Genomic DNA, 13,015 nt, shown 5'->3' with positions numbered 1-13,015 from the left:
GTAACTTACTCTCTCCTTCTCTGTCACCCCTTCCCTCTAGATTTCTGGCTGTCTCTATCCAATAAAAAAATAAATATAAGAAAAACAGTTTAAAAATAAAAACTAAAGAAATAAAGTTCAGGCCTCGCGAAATAGCTCATTTGGAAAGTGTACTGCATTACCATCTGTGTGCCCCAGCATCAAGCCCAGCTTCCACAGCACTGAATGAGGCTTTGGGGCTATAGCACCTTTTGCTCTCTTTTTGCCTTTCTGTCTTTATAAAAAAAGATAAAAATAAAGTCCACTTGGAGCAGTGGAATCCTGCGAGCATGAAGCCCCAGTGAAGCCATGGAGACAAAAACAAAATCTAAATTTTCTTTTGTTGCCCCTGAGAACCTCAAAATGTTCTAGATCATGTCCTTTGGAGGCTGGACTTCATGTATCTCCTTGCCCCCCCCCCCCCGGGTCCTTGAAAGGGGCTACACAGCTCTCATCTCCCCAGGGAAAACAAGAGCTGAGTCCTGCCGCCTTCTACTGCATCCCTGTGAGGTTTCGCATAGCCTTGGGCCTTCAGGAATCCCCCAGACACCCAGAAAAAGCAATTTCCTTTCCTTGAGTCTGTCCTTTTCATTCCTTTTAAGGTTATGTTTATTCCCTTTCCCAAGCATTTGCACCACTAACCCAAGAACTTAAGTTCTTTATTTTTTAATACTTTATTTTAGAGGCCGGGCTGTGGTACACCCAATTGATTGCATACATTACCATGCACAAGGCACTGGGTTTGAACCCCTGCTCCCCACCTATAGGGGAGATGTTTCATGAGTGCTGAAGCCAACCTGCAGGTGTCTATGTTTCTCCTTTTTTCTCTCTTACCCTCTCAATTTCTCTCTATCCTACCAAACAAACAAACAAAAGGAAAAAAAATAAATAACTGCCCGGAGTGGTGGATTCATAGTGCAGTTACCAAGCCAAATGAGAGAACAGAGCACTGCAGAGCTCTGACATATGGTGGTGTTGCGGACTGAACCTGGGAATCTTAAGAGCTTCAGGCATGAAAAGTTTTTTTTGTTTTTTGTTTTCTTTTTTTTGCAAAACCACTATTCTATCTCCCCTGCCAAAGAACTTAAATTCTGTAAACTTCTCTTCTCCAGTTCCCTCCCAGTCACCCATTATTCCCTTCCTCTTTCCTCCCTTTTTCTTGGTCTCACTTGTGCTCAAGGCAAGGGTGGCTTCCTCTGGAATAGAAGATACTGCATTGAAGGGGGCAAGGTCAGGGGGCAAGGTCAACACCAGAGAGCTTGATAGCAGACTCTCTAAGACCACTTTTATAATGCCTCAGTGGGCTACGTGAGATCCTACAAAGACATACCTTCCTGTTAAGAGATCTATTCTGGTCATGTCTAGATTCAGCATCTTGTCTCATCTGTAAATCTTGCCAGGACTGGAGAATCTATTTCTCTCAAGGAATTTAAAAGGCCCTAATGAATGAAAGGGCCCTCCTATAGCCAAGTAGCTGTGTGTGAGTAGTGGTGGTGGTGGTGGTATTAATCAGTTATACAGTGAAGGAGATAGATGTTCCTTTAGGTATAAATGCCATCAGGTACAACAATCAAAAGTGCATACTTAGGGGCCAAAGAAAAGGTACAGTAGTAGCACACCAGACTTGGCATGCCTGAGACCCATGCCAGAGCTAACCAGTGTGCTTTTCTACGCCCCCCCCCCATATGAAAAAAAATCAAAATAGAGAGGCAGAAAGGGAGAGAGAAAGTGAAAGAGGTCATAGAACTTAAGCTCCTTTGATGTGGTGAAGCTGGGCTCAAACTTGTGTCATGCACATACCGAAATGAGCTATCTTGCCAGCCCTCAAACTAATAAATCTTTCAATAATGGATACAGGCCTACCAGGCACAACAGACCCTGTAACTGAAACTGCACAAGATGGCAGACAGCACACTAGAAAAGTTGTGTGTGTCCTTGGCCTGTTTGGTTCTGAGGAGAAATAGAATCTTCCTCCTTCTACATAAAATACACTCCGAATGACTCTCCTGAGGTGTTTTCACCTCATCTGATCTCAGACATCCAGATATGTCTTCCTTTGTCCTCTCTCAACCCATGGGATTGTAGGAAACCTTAGATTTGGGGAATCACTGAAAATATTCGACAAATGAGAACCCACCCTCTCCCCCCTCAGTCATAGACGTATTTCCCTGAGCCCTTCTAGGATTGACTCTCTCTCTCTTCTTTGTTGAGTACTCTGTCCTTTGTTTCTTCATTGAAGTTTCAAGGACCCTCTTCCTTTCCACCTAAGGGCTGCCTCCATAGAGAGGATCAGCCGGGGCTCCTTCACCCAGCTATCACCCAGAGTTCTACTGAAAAGAATGCCACATAGTCCAGCTGCTGGTTTGAGGACAGTTACCCACAAGAAGATAAGGACTATTAGCTGGAATGCAAATCAGCTATGTCACAAAACATATCTTTTAACTCAGGTGACTTTGACTTTTCATAGAAAGACTGAGTTGAGGAAGGAAGTGATGAATTTATTTGATTTACATTCCGGTGCAAGCTCCTTATCCTGTGGTCCAACTCTTCTACTAGAACTTGCCTAGAGGTCTGTAATCCAGGTGATTATCTTCAGAAACCAAGTGTGTGCCAGGCTGTCTTCAGTGTCTCTTTACGATGTGGTTTCTTTAAAAAATATTTTAATGGGTAAATAATGGTTGACCAGACAGTTGATACACCCTATGACAGGTGTCTGCCTACCACACCTTCCACCAATCCAAGTCTCCCTTCCCCTTCCTGCATTGGATATTCATTTTGTAAAATATAGTTTTATTTACTTATTAATGAGAGGGATAGAAGAGAGAGGAGAGAGGAGAGAGAGAGAGAGACAGAGACCAACCAGACATCACTCTGGTACATGTGCTGCCAGGGGTTGAACTCAGGAATTAAGTTCATACTTGAGAGTCTAATGGTTTATCCACTGTGCTGCCTACAGACCCCATGTGTCGGGCTGCGCCGCAGAGAAGAGAGAGAGGAGATCTGAAGCAAATGGGGTACACAAATCTTTATTATTGGATCAGGAGGGGGTGGCTCAGGCCACGTGGAGTCAGCCGAAAATGACCGTCCCCGATACCTCACCACCCAGGGCAGAGAGAGAGAGGGAGAGGGAGAGGGAGAGGGAGAGGGAGAGAGAGGGAGAGAGAGGGGGCGCCGAGAGAGAGAGAGAGAGAGAGAGAGAGAGAGAGAGAGAGAGAGAGAGGAAGTGGGAGGGCTTTATTGGGCAACCACCAGGAGTGACGTGTTGGGACAGGATTGGTTGAAAAGGGCGCAGGGAGTGGCAAAACCTGCATCTGTATAATTCTCCAACACACATGCACTGGATATTCAACACCCCCCATCTACTTTTCACCCAGTGCAGTACACTGAACTCAGTCCATGCTTCACCCTGTATTTCATTTTTCTTGCTTTGCTTCTTAAATTCACCTGTAAGTGAGATCATCTGGGGTTCATCCTTCTTCTCCAGGCTATCTCACTTAAATAGATTCCTTCAAGTTCCATCCAAGGTATAGAAAAGGGGACATCGGGTAGGATTAGATAGCATAATGGTTATGCAAAGAGACTATCAAGTCTGAGGCTCCCGAGTCCCAGTTTCACTCCCCCACCCCCCGCACCACCATAAGTCATTGCTGAGAAGTGCTCTGGTTAATAAGGAAAAAAAAAAAGACACACACACACATATATTACAGTTGAGTAGTATCCCTTTGTGTATATATACCATAACTGCCTTTACCATGCATTCCATAGGACAGTTGCTATACTCACAGACTAGTGGAATAGAATTGAGAGCACAGAAATAAGCTCCCTCACCTATGGACAACTGTCTTTTGACAAGGAGGCCCACATTAAATGGAGACAGGAGAATCTTGTTTCTGTTTGTTTGTTTTTTTTCCCCTCCAGGGTTATCGCTGGGGCTCAGTGCCTGCACTATGAATCCACTGCTTCTGGAGGCCATTTTCCATTGTTGTTGTTGCTGTTATTATTATTGTTGTTGCTGCTATTGTTATTGTTGGATAAGACAGAGAGAAATGGAGAGAGGAGGGGGAGAGAAAGATAGACACCTGCAGACCTGCTTCACTGTTTGTAAGGTGTGTGTTGTCACACCCCCAACCCCCGCAGGTGGGGAGGCAGGGGCTTGAACCAGGATCTTTGCACTGGTCCTTGTGCTTCTCACTATGTGCACTTAATCCAGTGTGCTACCACCCACCCCACCCCCTGCCCCAGGAGAATCTTTTCAACAAATGATGTTGAGAAAATTAGGATAAAATGTGCAGAAGAATTGGTCCAGGCAGTGGTGCACCTGGTTGAGCACACGCTATGATGTACAAGGCCCTGGGTTCAAGCACCGATTGGGTCCCCACCTGCAGGGGTTGGGGGAAAGCTTCTCATGTGGTGAAGCAGTGCTGCAGGTGTCTCTCTGTCTTGCTCTCTTTCTATGCCCCCCTCCTCAATTTCTGTCTCTATCCAGTAAATTAATAATATATTTAAAAATTGTGCAGAAGATTGAAGCAGGACCACCACATATCACCATGCACAAAAGTCAACTCCAAATGGATAAAAACAACTTGAACATTAGACCAGAAACCATAAAATACATAGAAGAAAATATTGACAGAACATTCCACGATGTTTGCTTTGAAAACATTAAAGAGCCAAGTCCAACAGCAAAGAAGACAAAAACAAAAATACATGAGTGAGCTGATTTCTTCACCCTTTCTTCTCTCACCCCCAGCTCTTAACCCCCAGGAAGATTACTGCCAGATGTGTGGTTGTGAACAGGTTATTGTTTAAGCATCATCGGCAGGAAGGCTTTAGAACAACAAACAGTAATGTGTCTCCTTGTAGCCAACCTCTATCAACACTTGTGACTTTCCACTGGCTAGAAAATTGTTTGGAGGAGGCTGCATTTTCCTTAACTCCAAAATGGTAGCCTAGTTAGATAAGGGGTTAAAGCAGTGCCATACGTGTGTGTGTGTGTGTGTGTGTGTGTGTGTGTGTGTGTGTGTGTGTGTGTGTGTGTGTGTCCATGACCCCTTGGCTCAGAACTCATAGCACAAGCACATGGCCTTCTCTCCCTAGATTTTTGCTTGAGTATATAAGGAACAATTTGGTCCACAGTCTTAATGCAGCTACCCTCAGTGTGAGCTTTATCCCTTCTCTCCAGAGATCCAGCTAAAGAGTTCCTTTACTATCCCACCTAGTAACAGTTACATTGCTCAATCTTAGGAAAGCTAGTCTCTCTAGATAGCAGATGTATTTGGGCATACTAATTCTTTCGTAGATGCTACACTCCGTCAATTCTCAGCTCTTTACAATTGCATTTCATGTCACCACTTCAACCATCCACCCAAGTCCCTCTTCACCACTGTGCACTGGAAACCCAACGTCCTCACCCTCCACCTCTTCCAAGTCCGGAATCCTTGGGAATCATATTTCTGTCCTAGGCTAGGCTTTCCATTGGCTGGCCCACTTCTTCTAATTCACCAGGGAGATCAGGAACTGGGGATGATTACAAAAGATCACTCAGCAATCACCAGAAAAGTGCACATCCTCCTTGTTTGAGTGATAGCATAGAAACACATCCATAATTGTCAGATTACACTGGGGAAGTAGTTACTATCCTGACTATGGAAGGTGAATCTTACTCGTTGATTGATGGTGAAACTTCCTTGTGAAACACTTGAGCTCATTCTTTTGGGAGCAAAAGGTTGGTGTAATAGGTGGAAATTTTTATAACTGGAAATTACACTTCATGACTTGGGCCATCAAAAATATGTTTAAAAAGTAACCATTCTCCAGGGCTGGACAGTGGCACTCCAGGTTAAGCACATAGTGTGAAGTGCAAGGACAGGTGCAAGGCTCCGAATTTTGAGTACCCAGCTCCCCACCTACAGGGGGGTCGCTTCACAAGCAGTGAAGCAGGTCTGCGGTATCTGTCTTTCTCTCGCCCTCTCTGGTTTCCCCTTCTCTCTCGATTTCTCTCTGTCCTATCCAACAACAAACAACAGCAGTAACAGTAATAGCAACAAAAAACAACAATAGAAGGAAGATGGCCTCCAGGAGCAGTGCAGGCACTGAGCCCCAGCTATAACCCTGGAGACAAAAAAAAAAAAGTAACCATTCTCAGGGGCCAGATGGTGGTATATCTGGTTGAGTGCAGAGTGCATATATTAGAGTGCACAAGGACCCACATTCAAGCCCATGGTCCCTACCTGCAGGGGTTGGTAGTGAAGCAGTGTTGCAGGTATTTCTCTTTCTCTCTCCTTTTCTATCTCCTTTCCTCTAGATTCTATCTCCTTTCCTCTCTGTCTCTACTCAATAAATAAATAATGTATGTGCATATATTAAAAGTAACTACTCTTTGTAGGACTGTTACCTACAAGCAGTTTTTTTCTTTCTTTAGAAATTAATGTGCCTCACTGTTTTCTATTCACACAGAATTATTCCCTAGTGGATGTTCAGCCTTTAAGAAAATTACTCCCAATATAGATGAAGAAGGAGCAATGAAAGAAGATGCTGGAATGATGGATGTCCACTATAGCGAAGTAAGATTCCAAGGCCTGCACCACTGGCTATATCAATTTAGCTTCTTTACAAAATTATTTTTGTTTAAAAATTATTGCCAGCAACTGACGCTGGAGGATAACTAAGGGTGATGAACTAGAGCATTAAAACTGCGCAGGGAGAAGAGGTCCTTGTTTGGAATGTGAGGCCCCATCTCTGCAACTGTTTCTCCTGTCTGGTTTTAGAAGTACATTTCTCATTCTCTACCCACCATTCCAGTGACGAGATGGGGGTTGAAGAAGTCAGGGAAACTTTGGCCAAATATCCATAAAAAATAGGATAGTTGACAATATATCAGCTAGGCAGAGTCAATGTTTTTTTTATTGTTATTAATTCATTTATTTAATAAGAGATATCGACAAGACCATAGGATAAGAGAGGTACAATTCCACATAGTTTCCATCACCAGAGTTCTGTATCCTATCCCCTCCCTTGAAAGCTTACCTATTCTTTTATCCCTCTGAAAGCATGGACCCAGCCAGGGTCATTATGGGATGCAGAAGGTGGAAGGTCTGGCTTCTGTAATTGCTTCTCTGCTGGGCATGGACATTGGCAGGTCGATCCAAACTCCCAGCCTATCCCTATCTTTCCCTAGTGGGGCAGGGCTCTGGAGAGGTGGGGGTCCAGGACACATTGGTGAGGTCCTCTGTCCAGGGAAGTCAGGTTGGCATCATGGCAGCATCTGCAACTTGGTGGCTGAAAAAGCATTAAGATATAAAGCAGAACAAATTGTTTAATAATCAGGAGCCTAAAGCCAAGAATATAGAAGATGAGTTTTGGGGGTCTCCATTTTGGAAAAGTCTAGTAGGTCTATTTTAGGTATATTCCAAGGGCCCTAGGACTTTATTAATTTTTGCCTGAGGCTGACAGCTAACATGCAGGTGGACCAAAGGTATTGTCTGGGGAGATGGTGTCAGAGTTGGAAATAGGACTAGAAAGGTGGATCAGAGAGGAAAGTAGCTCCCAGATATGGGAAAAGTATATAAGTATCATTTTATGGTGACTTTTTTTTTTTTTAGGTCTTTTTACTTGCTGTTGTGGGTCGCCGCAAACTGTTGTGACTGTCAAGCATGAGGTCCTATTTTCGATCCCTGCCAGCACATGTACCAGAGTGATGTCTGGTTCGTTCTCTCTCTTTCTCTCTCCCTCTCTCTCCTCTTATATTTCTCATAAGTAAATAAATAAGTAAATAAAATCTTTTTAAAAAAGGAGAAAGAAAACAAATGCCTACAGACCTGCCTTTCAGCTCCTGATATTGCGCCCCTCTCTTGCAGGCGAGGAACAAGTGTGTGAACCCAGATCCTCACACACACTAGTGTGTGTACTCAACCAGGTGTGTCCCTAGCTGTTTCATTTAAATCCAAATTAGTCAAGATTACATTCAGTATTAAAATTCATTTTTCTCAATTGCACTGGTCATGTTTCAAGCACTCAGCCGCTACCTGTAGACTCAAGTTTTAGCACACATTGTGCAGTTTTTTGTTTTTAATGAAGAAGCTCTTTCAAAAAAGTATTTATTTACTGGGGGCAGGCGGTGGCGCACCTGGTTAAGCACACACATCACAGTGCACAAGGACCCAGGTTCAAGCCCCTGGTTCCCACCTGCAGAGGAGAAGCTTCATGAGTGGTGAAGCAGAGCTGCAGGTTTCTCTCTGTCTCTTTCCCTCTCTGTCTCCACCTCCCTTCTCAATTTCTCTCTGTCTCTATCCAATAACAAGGGAAGAAAGAAACAAAAAAGTATTTATTTAAATAGAGATACAGAGAAATAAGAGAGACAGCAATGCCAGAACACTGCTCAGCTCTGGCTTATGGGGGTGCCGGGGATTGAACGTGGTGCCTCAGAGCTTCAGGTATGAAAGTCTTTTTCAAAATTTTTTATTTTTATTTATTGGATAGAGACAGCCAGAAATCAAGAGAGAAAGGAGAGAGATTGAGAGACACCTGCAGCCCTGCTTCACCACTTGTGAAGCCTTCCCCATGCAGGTGTAGACGGGGGCTCGGACCTGGGTCCGTGTGCACTATAACCTGTGCGCTTAACCAGGTGCACCACCACCCAGCCCTGGTATGAAAGTCTTTATGCTGTCTCCCTAGCCCAGCAGAGTATATTTTTAAAAAATAGATTTATCAATTAGTGAGATAGAGATAGCCTGGCTTCACCATAATTAGTGCCAGGAATTAAACCTGGGATCTCATGCTTAAGCAAAACCCAACACTTTATCCACTTTGCCACATCCGGGGCAGCACAGGGGCTTTTAAAATATCTCCCAAATTTTTAGCTATTTATTTATTTTTAGTTTTATTTTAGAGAGAGAGAGAAAGCCCGAACACAGCACCAAATCTTCCTTCAATGTGAGAGAGGGAGAGGGAGAGGGAGAGAGAGAGACAGAGAGAGCCCGAACACAGCACCAAAGCTTCCTTCAGTGTGAGAGAGACAGAGGGAGAGAGAGACAGAGAGAGACAGAGAGAGACAGAGAGAGCCCAAACACAGCACCAAAGCTTCCTTCAGTGTGGCGGGGTGCAGACATGAACCCAGATTGCAGACAGGGCAAACCAATGTATTATACAAGGGAGATATCTTGCCAGCCCCAGAGCACACTTTAAAAAATACTTTTCAAATGGAAGACTTCTGCTGTGAACTTCATATGACTAGAAAACATCACTTGCTTGCCAGTGAATATATATTTATGGAAACGCAGACTTATGAACAAGTATCTGAACTTGGCATTGTAAGAGTTGGACAGTAACTCAATATGACTGGTCACTGACTTCCAGTGTCCCTGGCCTGAAAGTTATTCTGCTCAAGAAAGGGAGAATCACTGCGAAATGATGCCACTAGAATAATATAGGCAGTGTGATCCTTGCAAAGTCAAAGGTGAGAGACATCTTTGAGCTGAGATAGAGTAAGGGAGGTATTGTTCAAGCTCATTGAATGAATGTGGACACTGTGAAGATGTGCTAAAGGGGGAAGACGATCAGGGACAAAGGTCAAAAGATGGGAAGGTAGGAGGCATGTCTGGAACACAGCACATGGGTCCTCTCGGCTGAGCCAGTAGTTCCACAAAGAGAATAGTAGCTCGGAGGCCAGATCTTGTCACCCCTGGGATGTCTATTTGACAGAATGTTGAGTTGCTGTCAAGAGGTTTCCGAGCAGACTAGAGATCAGACTAAAGCAAGGCAGAAGGAAAATCCATTTGGAGCTGAAATGAAAGATGTACTGGAGGGAGATAGACAGGGAATGGAGGAGAGAAGAGGGGAACGGAAGAAACACCCTTCACGTCACTGGAAATTCAGAACTGAATGTAAAGAGGATTAGAAATCTACCTCCAAAAGTCCTATCTATGTGAACGCCAAAGTAAGATGAGGATGAGAGATTCTGTGGGAAGAGCAGCAAGGGAAGGACTGAACTGTTAAGTAGTCCATAGTTAAAGACTGAAAGACAAGCAGGGAAGGAAGGAGAAAAGCAAAATTGAAGGGGTAGCTATATATATATATATATATATATATATATATATATATATATATATATATATATTACAGATGAAGATTTGGGGGGTCTCCGTTTTGTAGATAGTTAGTAGGCCTATGTTCAGCAGAGAAGCAATTACAGAAGCCAGACCTTCTACCTTCTGCACCCTATAATAACCCTGGGTCCATACTCCCAGAGGGATAAAGAATAGGAAAGCTCTCAGGGGAGGGGATGGGATCCGGAGTTCTGGTGGTGGGAACTGTATGGAGTTGTACCCCTCTTATCCTATGGTTTTTGTCAGTGTTTCCTTTTTATAAATAAAAATCTAAAAAAGGAAAAATACATATTATATAGTATATATACATGCATCACAAATATAATAGCTATTATACATTAATATTCATTAAAGATGTATTAAGAAACAGACATAGACAAGAATAAACTTAATACTTTTGTCAAGTGTTTTCTTGGGGGGGGTTGAAAGGTTCACAGTCTAGCCTTTAACACATAGGCACAACCTCTCATCTCCCCTTGATAGGTGTCTGGGAGACACTCAGATGTTCTCTACAAATAACAAGCAAATTTCAAGTCAGTTCCTGTTCATTTACCTACAGTGAGATACCTAGGAGCCTTGCCTCCTATTTCTGTATGGAGTTTGAACATCGGCAGAATAAAGATAGTGTTCCTAGCCTGTTCCCCTCACAACAAATCTGAAGCCGCTCTGTAAGTCACTAAGTGCTCCATCAATGACAGCCTTCGCCACTGACCTGCTTGGCAGTGAGGTTACCTCATGCTCCCACAACCTAGAAGAGCTGACATTTAAAACTGAATGAATTATTCAGAAACATAACAAGATACTTGAACTTGAATCCCAGTTCGATTTCTGACTTGGGAGCCTTGGGTAAGCTAGTTCACATGATTTTTTTCCAGAAGCCTCTACTTTTTCTAAACCAACAGCAGAAAGATTCAGGGGAAGTTGATGGGAGAGAACTGGTTCATTGCAACCAAAGTTGCATCTTTAGCTATCAAAGAGCACCTTCAGCTTATCCATAGATATGACCTGAACTTGACAACTTGGCTCTTCTCTCTCTCTCTCTCTCTCTCTCTCTCTCTCTTTCTTTCTTTCTATCCTTTCTTTTAATGTTTTACATTTGACAGTAAATAGAATAGTTTGTACATGCATAACATTTCTCAGTTTTCCACATAACAACACAACCCCCACTAGGTCCTCTGTCATCCTTTTTGGACCTGTACTCTCCCCCCTACCCATCCCAGAGTCTTTTACTTTGGTGCAATACACCAACTCCAGTTCAGGCTCTACTTGTGTTTTCTCTTCTGATCTTGTTTTTCAACTTCTACCTGAGAGTGAGATCATCCCATATTCATCCTTCCGTTTCTGATTGATTTCACTTAACTTGATTTCTTCAAGCTCCATCCAAGATAGGCTGAAAACGGTGAAGTCACCATTTTTAATAGCTGTGTAGTATTCCTTTGTGTATATAGACCACAACCTGCTCAGTCACTCATCTGTTGTTGGACACCTGGGTTGCTTCCAGGTCTTAGGTATTATAAACTGTGCTGCTAAGAACATAGGTATACACAAATCTTTTTGGATAGGTGTGTTGACTTTCTTAGGATATATCCTCAGGAGAGGAATTGCAGGATTTTTGGGCATTTCTAGATTTCTGAGAGTTCTCCAGACTGCTCCTCACAGAGCGTGAACCAATTTACATTCCCACCAGCAGTGCAGGAGGGTTCCTTTGATGCCACAACCCCTCCAGCATTTCTTGCTGCTGCCTTTTCTGATGTATGACATTCTCACAGGAATTGTTTATTTGCATTTAGCTGACAATCAAAGACTTGGAACATTTTTTCATGTGTTTCTCAGCCTTTTGGATCTCTTCTATGGTGAATATTCTGTCCATGTCCTCTCCCCATTTTTGGATGGGGATTGACCCCTTTTTTATATCCTTAAGGAGTGCAGTAGAATTTGTTTATTAGTGGAGAACTATACTCTATTTTCTTTTAACACCCCCTCAGTTTTTGTTTGCGATTAATAGTGGGTTACAAGATTGTGGGATTACAGGGTGTAGTTCTACATCATACTCACCAGCAAAGTTCTGTGTCCCCACTCTCCCACTTCCCAAAGATAACCACCGTAGTTCTCACAAGTCTTAAGAACAGTTTTGGATCTTTCTTTCTTTCTTTCTTTCTTTCTTTCTTTCTTTCTTTCTTTCTTTTTTTGTGCAAGTTCATGTATATCAGTTCTCTAGATTCCACATGAGTGCAACCAATTTTCTGTGTAGTCATAATTGTTATAACTCTTGTATTCTGCAGCTAAAAATTACACATTCCTTTTTTTTGCCTCCAGGGTTATTGCCGGGGCTCAGTGCTTGCACCATGAATCCACCGCTCCTGGAGACCATTTTTTTCCCTTTTGTTACCCTTATTGTTTTTATCATTGTTGTGGTTATTATTGTTGTTGTTGTTACTGTCGTTGGATAGGACAGAGAGAAATCGAGAAAGGAGGGGAAGATAGAGAAGGGGAGAGAAAGATAGACACCTGCAGACCTGCTTCACCGTTTGTGAAGCGACTCCCGTACAGGTAGGAGGCCGGGGGCCTGAAACGGGATCCTCCTGCCGGTCCTTGTGCTTCGTGCCATGTGCGTTTAACCCGCTGCACTACCAACCAACTCCCAGAAAGTATACATTCTTTTAGCTGATATAGACAGACTGGAACTACGTTCTTTGAAATGCCATTTTATATGTCTCTGTACATGCTAAGGCTCCTTCCTCATCCCTAGCCAATGGAAAAATAACTGACACTGATTGGCAAGTTTTGTCGAAGTGGAAAATGTGAACTGTCCCTTTAATACCTGCATTCAAATACAGGTATTAAGCTAACAATAATAAGATATAACTTGTTTTTTTTTAAAGTCCTTTTATGAT

General features: G+C 43.1%; 1 protein-coding gene across 4 annotated transcripts in view; it reads left to right on the top strand.

Moving 5' to 3' along the window:
* Window positions 1-13,015, top strand: part of DOCK11 (dedicator of cytokinesis 11) — a 328,799-nt gene that overhangs the window by 280,210 nt on the left and 35,574 nt on the right. For all 4 annotated transcript variants that reach the window (XM_060182487.1, XM_060182486.1, XM_007530393.3 and 1 more), the window contains one exon: window positions 6,475-6,581. In XM_060182487.1, coding sequence (XP_060038470.1) covers window positions 6,475-6,581 — 107 coding nt within the window. The remainder of the gene's footprint in view (window positions 1-6,474; window positions 6,582-13,015) is intronic.

Source organism: Erinaceus europaeus, chromosome X (genome assembly GCF_950295315.1).
Source record: "Erinaceus europaeus chromosome X, mEriEur2.1, whole genome shotgun sequence".
NCBI lineage: Eukaryota > Metazoa > Chordata > Mammalia > Eulipotyphla > Erinaceidae > Erinaceus > Erinaceus europaeus.
This window is presented reverse-complemented; position numbering and strand designations above follow the sequence as displayed.